Genomic DNA, 7,415 nt, shown 5'->3' on the forward strand with positions numbered 1-7,415 from the left:
GGTAGTGATGCTGGAAGAAAGAGACAAACCTTTGGGGATTCATTTGATTTCCTCCACCACCAACATGCATACCCCAACCACTACCATGCATTCCTCCACCTCCCATCATGCCACCACCAGGGAAATTTCCTTCAAAGTTATTTCCATAGCCACCACCTCGATCTTCCCTGAAATACAAATGCAAAAAAGTCACTTCTCTCATCTACCTAGCCATAGATGCCAACATGGATAGGGAAAAAATCCAATAGATTTTATGAAACACTATAAATTTCATGCCAACTGTTGCATATAGGGAATTTTTATTGTCATCAAAATATAAAAACTTTATTACACTAATTCTGCAATATTTTCCATTTATATTTGGCATTAAATGAATTTGAAACTCTTTTCTTATTATGTTAACTCATCATTTTAAATAGTAGTAGACAAGTAAATTATTATTGATAGTTAAAAGACTTTATAATTTAAAAAGGGAGTTCTGAAAAGAAACTGAATACTGTGAGTTTCATTTAATTATGTATTTGTAATATTTATTTAAATAGTCGAGCAAACAATAAATTCTAAAAAAAATTTTAGTCTAAAAAGGACTTTTTTCAAAAACTCACTCAATTATAGAGAATTTTCTAAAATAGGAGAATTTTTATTGTACCAGTAGAAAGTGGGAAAATCCAGTAGCCTACTGGAAAATCCAAGAGCTGACAGTCATGCGTATCTGATGATTTTCTAAGTAAATCATTGTAATATTATGGACAATATTATATGAAAAATTATCATGCTGGGTGCAAAGATAAATAATGTAATGCTTTAAGTTTAAAAATTGTAATGTATGCTAAGTTTATAGTTGATAACATGTAATATTTATGTTTAACACACATAATGAACAGAACAAAAAAATGAAAATAAATAAAAACATCTTAATCCTCAAACGAAAAGAAACATCTTATTCTTCCAATTACCATATTTCAAGAAAAAGTGAAGAAAAAAGTATGAAGTCTCATTTAAATGTTCGTAAAAATCGCTGTGTTGCATTAAAGACATCGATTGAAAGAAAATTTATTTTTAAAAAAGATAAATTTTTTATGCTCTAAATCTCAATTTAAATTTCTGACCTTGCTATACTTATAGAAAAAAATTGCTAGAAATGTTCTTTTTAAAAATGCTGTGCAATAATAAAAACACCAATAAAAAGAAAAGTTATTAAAAAAATGCAAAAGAAAAATAGAAAAATAAATTATTAGTTTTTATAAAAAAATAAAAATTTATCACTGAAAACCAATTTTTTATGTTACCAGTTATCTAAATAAATGTAAAGAAAAAGTGATAATACAAAAATAATTTATCAGAAACGCCTTATTAAACTGCTGTAGTATGAAAAAAAAGAAAAGACAAAATTGACTTGTTTGAATATAATTTAAAAAAGCTGAAGCACTAAAACCTGTGGTTCAGTATAAAATAACCTAGTTTCAATTCTTCCAATTCGTCTTTGCAAAAAAACAAGTCTTACAATAGCAAAAAAAAAAAAAAAAAAAAAAAAAAAAAAAAAAAAAAAAAAAAAAAAAATATCTCCGGGAAAATATTGGAATTCTAGAATTTTTTGTAACCCTGTCATAAACTTGTGCCTTTTCTTTATGTAATTTTTTCTACTTACCAGTCTCGCCTCATTCGTTTCATAGGTGGACTTATTTCATGACGAGCTGGACTGTACCGATCCCGCCTGTTACGTGGATCATAATCTCTGTATTCTCTTCTGCTACCTCTACCTTCCCTAATTAAACAGAAAAACAAAAATTATAAGAGTAAATTATGACACCATATTAAGACCATTCAAACTAAAAATAACGAAAGTCATTATTAACAATACTTAAATTTATTAAGTAAAAACAACTTGACTGAATGAATTTAACATACTAGTAAAACACATGACTTATAGAGGGTATTAAAACATGTAATTTTGTTTAATACATCAGAACTTAAATTTAGGGGCACTTAGTCATAATAAAATTTTAGGGAGAAAGAAAATGCTTATTGTCCATGATCCTTTTAGCAAGAAAAAGTGATGAAAAAAGAATAAAATCTAAGAGAAACCCACTTAATCGGCAAAACAAGAAACCCTCGTAATTGCCAAAACTAGACAGAAGGCAAGACTTAAAATCATTCATAAATTTTGAATAAAAGATTTAACCACTAATAATCCTAGATTAACTTTCCCACTTAACCCTCAAAACATAACTTTATCATTGAAAATCACAGTTTTCTATGTTTAGGGTTATCTTTATAACTTTACAGGATATAATTGTCAATAAAGGAATAAAATCTATCAAAAACACTCGGTTAAATTGCTGCACTATAGTAAAACAGAAACAAAAAATATAAAAACCTTCTTAATCGATAAACGAAAAAATTGACATGCAACCTGACTAATTAAAACAAATCAGCAGTACAAAGCTTGTGATTCAGAATAAAGTACTCTAGCTTCAATGTTCCATTTGCTTGCCAGCAGGGTTGGGTTTTTGACGTCAAAAAGTGGTTTTTGACATGACAAGGGTATAATACTGGTTTAAACCGTCAAAAATGTCAAAAACTGAAGTTTGCCAAGAAATTATATAAACTTCAAAACTACCAACAGTTGCCATGCATTATATTGAAATTTAATTATACTATAGGTAATCAGCAGGTTTTAAAATATTTTTTAATTAAAATTAAGGTAAAATAACAGATTTAAAATCTCAGAAATTTATATTCAAATGCATGTGCAGAAAAATTTTGCACAAAATTTTTTTAAATATTTATATTTAAAAAAAAAATTTTCTTCTTTTTGATACTTAAGAAAATTAAAAGTTTATTACTATGCATTTTTGACATATAAGGAACATATAACTAATATTTATAAGGAACTTACAAGTTATGTTGTATAAATACAAACTTGATACAAGTGTATGAAAAAAAATTTTAATGTTATACCGAATATCTTTATTATCCAGTATGTTAATTTGAATTTAAAAGTAGTTATATTTATGAATAATGATAAATATAATTCATATTGTTTATTATATTTATTTATAATTATTACACTTATCATTTTAAAACAATTTTTATCTCTTAATTTTTTTTTCTCCACTTGTATTAAGAATACAAATAATGCATATCTTGAAAGCAAGAAGTAATTATTCAACAGCTGAATATTTAGATATTCAACAAAACTATATAGTATTCAGCAAAATGAAATTCACAAGTATTTGGATAAACTAAATTTTCAGCATAGTAAATGAATAGGCTGAATATACTGTAAATCGACACTAACTACTCTGTGTATTTAACAGAAAGCACTTAAATTTGTATTGTCTTATGTTAAAAAGATTATTAAGAAGATTTAAAAGAATATTAAAAAGATTTTTCTTTAAAAGAAGATGTCTAATGTACAAAACTGCTAATGTTTATCTTTAAAAATGTCTAATTTTTAGTGTATAATCTATACTATACACTAAATTTGGTTATAAATAAATATCTTAATAATATCACTGCAGATTTTCAATAACACATGAAAATGAATATACACAATATTACAAAAGATGTGAGTTTTCAAAAGTACAAGATTTTGGTTACTATTCAAAATATAAGTGTTTCTTCAAAATTTAAAATTCTTTTTTTCAAGAACATATTTAGAAACACTATCCTTTAAAAAATATATAAATTTTATGTATTAATTAAATTTCACATATGAATATAGGTTTTTGACATTTTCGACAGTGAGGTTTTTGACGTGACGGTTTAAACTGTCACATGTCAAAAACCTGCCAACCCTGCTTGCCAGGATATAAATTTCCAAAACCTTATGCAAGTTTTAGAGCTTAACAAATGAGTGTAAAAACTATTTCCAATAATGATAATGTATTGCAAAAAACATTAATTTAGATCATTATTAAAACAATTCACAGCTCAAAAATTTTATTACATTGATTACAAATCAATAATGAATTTAGATCAACAACAAAAAAAAAAAAAATCTTAAATTTCTCTTAATAGAGTAAGTTTTTCTTCATTACTTATAAACTCAAATAATAAATATAAGTATAAGTGCTTGTATCCAAATAGAAAACAGAATGGTTACAACAAAAGACTGTTTATTATATAAATTGTTTTATATACAAAAAAGGTATTTTAATATTTTTTTTTATTTTTAAAACTGGCTCAATTGGAAGTTTATATACTTTCTCCTTCAGTAATTTCTCAACAAACAACTTTTTTAATAAAAATCTGATTATAAAAAAAATATGACAATATTAAAAAATAAATTTGTAAACTATAGCATACAGTATATAAAGCATTGTTCTGTTAATTGCAAATTACCATTTATGTGCTAGTCATAATTCTTGATACAGAGCAAGCAAATAATATACTAATTAGAACGCAAAAATAAATACCTTTCTGACCAATCATCCCTTCGACCTCGTTCTTCTCGCCCTCTATCTTGATAATCACTTCGTTCTCGACGAAATTTGTCGCGAGCACGTCGCCTGTCATATTCTTCATCACTATCTCCCATGGCTGCTATAGTAAAAATAATCAACAATTAGAAATACTATCACAGGATAGTCACAAACAGGACAGTTTTAATATAATCTACAACAAAATAGTTGCCGAGTCTTGGTGACTTTTCGGTATTTGCTTACGAAACTATAAAAAAAATAATAATAAAAAAATCACAGAATAGGTCTAATTTGAAGGATATAACTCGTAAAGGGTATGACCTGGAAACTTATCGGATGTGACCACTTTCTGCATTATAAGTAGGTTAATAATTAATTTGAATCTAAATCTTCATAAAAAAATATTTTTCTTAGTTAATTAATAGTAAGATAAATTGTAAAATATTATAAAATTTACTAAAATAATGTCACAAAATATAAAATACTATAAGTAGGTAGTTATTTAATTAACGTAGCACTAAAGCTACACAATGGGCAATTGGTGACAGTATGAGAAACATCCCTGAGGACATACCATCACACTTCTGATCCTCTGAGGAGGGACTGGGTCCTCTACTTTGGTCGCTTGACGACCTGCGTGTACGAAGTTCAGCACTTTATGGTTTAACAGTTTCACGAGGACTGATATCGCACACCTTTGCCTTTTTCAATTTCTACTTTTTTAAATAAATCTTATCCTTTAATCATTGCCACATGCTATTTTAAATTTATTGTTAAACTTTTTATTAGGAAATATAATTTTTTGTAATTTATTTACTAGTTTTGTCATTCTCTTTTCCACTTTGATATCATTTTGCACGGATGAGCTAAAGACAAATATTTTTTATCATTTCATCTTTCAACAAAGGAAAAAGGAACAAAATCTAACATTAGCCTAAGGAGTTTCTTTATATAAATAATTAATTCTACTTAATTCTCCCGATATAAAACAAAATTTGCCACATCTAAAAAATTGTTAAAACAGACTATAAATAAAAGAGGACAAAATAATTCATTAAATAATGCATTAGATGATAATGAAAAATAAAACACATTTAAATATATTGAAAAAAAGGCATGGATTGAATTTTATTGCACTTAAATTTAGCCTGTATAAAGATTTCCTACAGGATATTCATTACCCTACAACTTGTCAAGCATTTAATTCTAAAATAAACAAAACTATTAAAAATAAACGTTTTGATGGAGAATTAATCATAATTATTGTGGTGCCTACTTTATTTAATTTAGTTGCTATGTGGCAACCACTAATAACCCTTTAATGACTCTTGTCTCACCACTGGGATAACCCTTTTAAAAAAATTTATTTGATTGTAAAAGAAAACGATTGTAGTATAAATGATATGAAAATATCCCAACACAAACAATTAGAAAAAAAATTCCTAACCTTATAAGAGAATTATCGAAACCTGATTTTTCCTGATCGGTTGCATAAATTTCATCATCAATATTTCGGTTTTGTCTTATTCTCACACATAAAATATATTACAAAACACTTATACTTACTATTAGGGTTAATAAATTTAAACCTCAACAAGAAAACATTTACAAAACAAATATTTCTTTTTCAAAATACTTTTGTTTTTGAAAAATATTCAACTTATAAATCATTTTAAACACGAATTAATTTATTAATTTTACCTGCATTAGAATATCAACCATGCAATGGGATACTTTACGTATCAGAATTGCATCAAATACGTTGCATGTAAAAAAATTAATATTAAGCATAACAAAATAATTTAAAGTATCAAAATATTAATAAAAAACTGAAGTTAAATTTGTAATTATTATTAGTAGAGGACATTTATTTAAAAATAAATCAGATTTACTACACTGCTTTAATCATTTATTAACAATAATTTAAAGACTATTTTCTAACATATTCAAATAAGTTTATAATCAAGCTTTATGTACAACCTAAAAATAAAAAAAAAGCATAGATTAATAAAATTGTGATTCACACATTTAAATGATTTACTTGTCCATACACTTTCAAGTGATAAAAATTTTACATTTTACTGAGAATTAGATATTAATTTTTATTGTCAAGAGCTAGAAATAACGTTGCATAAAATTTGTTTAATATATTAGGATTGCATACTTCTCGAGCTTGATTTAAAATATCTTGAAATCGCTCATGTGAGACAAACTTAAAAGTATTTAATGACAAAATATTATGAGATCGTAAACACACTAAGAATTTTAAGTACGGTAAACATCCAAAAACAAAATATTAATTGCATGTGACAGGTTAAAGGCATATATGGAGACAAATATTTCCCCTCACGTCACACATGCAAGAAAACTATAATGAAATGAAAACTATAATTTCTCGCAATTTATTTTATTCAATAAACATTTAGACATGAGAGTAATTAATTAAATGAAAGAAATCGCTGATCCGTAAATAAACACAGCGATGGGGGAAAATATTGCAAAGTGAATCTATTGTTAATTAATACATTTGTTCTTTTATATCTATAAAATAACATACCAGTGCATTTCTAATATAAAGGCATTAAATATAGTTTTAATTTGTTTTAAAAAACTAAACGAAACTTTTACACTACAGATTAATGACACATTCTACAATAACATTAGTAAATGACGACAAATGACGAGAAAAAAAATGGCAGCAATTCACCGGGGAAATAAAAATCAAGCTGTTGCCACGTAGATATTCAAACTTTCCTGGTCACAAGTAGGATTGATGATTATCGAAATGGACTACAGATGGCGTAGAGCAGAACTGTCTACCTATGGCAACACATCGCATGCTTTCACCCTTGGCATACTTATTCTGGTGGTCTTTCTTGATTTTCATATAGATTAAAATCTTTTAAGTTTGGAAATAATATGGAATTGAAAACTACATCAAACTTAGTTCTAAAAGAAAAGAGAATGGAACTTTTAAAATATATTTTC

At 26.3% G+C, this 7,415-nt stretch overlaps 1 protein-coding gene across 1 annotated transcript in view; it reads right to left on the minus strand.

The window, feature by feature from the left end:
- LOC107452905 (arsenic resistance protein 2) overlaps nt 1-7,160 on the minus strand; it is a gene marked incomplete in the record, with an annotated part of 36,422 nt that extends 29,262 nt beyond the window's left edge. The window contains 4 exon segments of the mRNA XM_043052735.2: nt 30-167; nt 1,649-1,765; nt 4,422-4,548; nt 6,985-7,160. Of these exon segments, the coding sequence (XP_042908669.1) occupies nt 30-167; nt 1,649-1,765; nt 4,422-4,543 (377 nt within the window).
- Between the last annotated feature and the right edge of the window lie 255 nt (nt 7,161-7,415).

Source organism: Parasteatoda tepidariorum, chromosome 2 (genome assembly GCF_043381705.1).
Source record: "Parasteatoda tepidariorum isolate YZ-2023 chromosome 2, CAS_Ptep_4.0, whole genome shotgun sequence".
NCBI classification, from domain to species: Eukaryota; Metazoa; Arthropoda; class Arachnida; order Araneae; family Theridiidae; genus Parasteatoda; species Parasteatoda tepidariorum.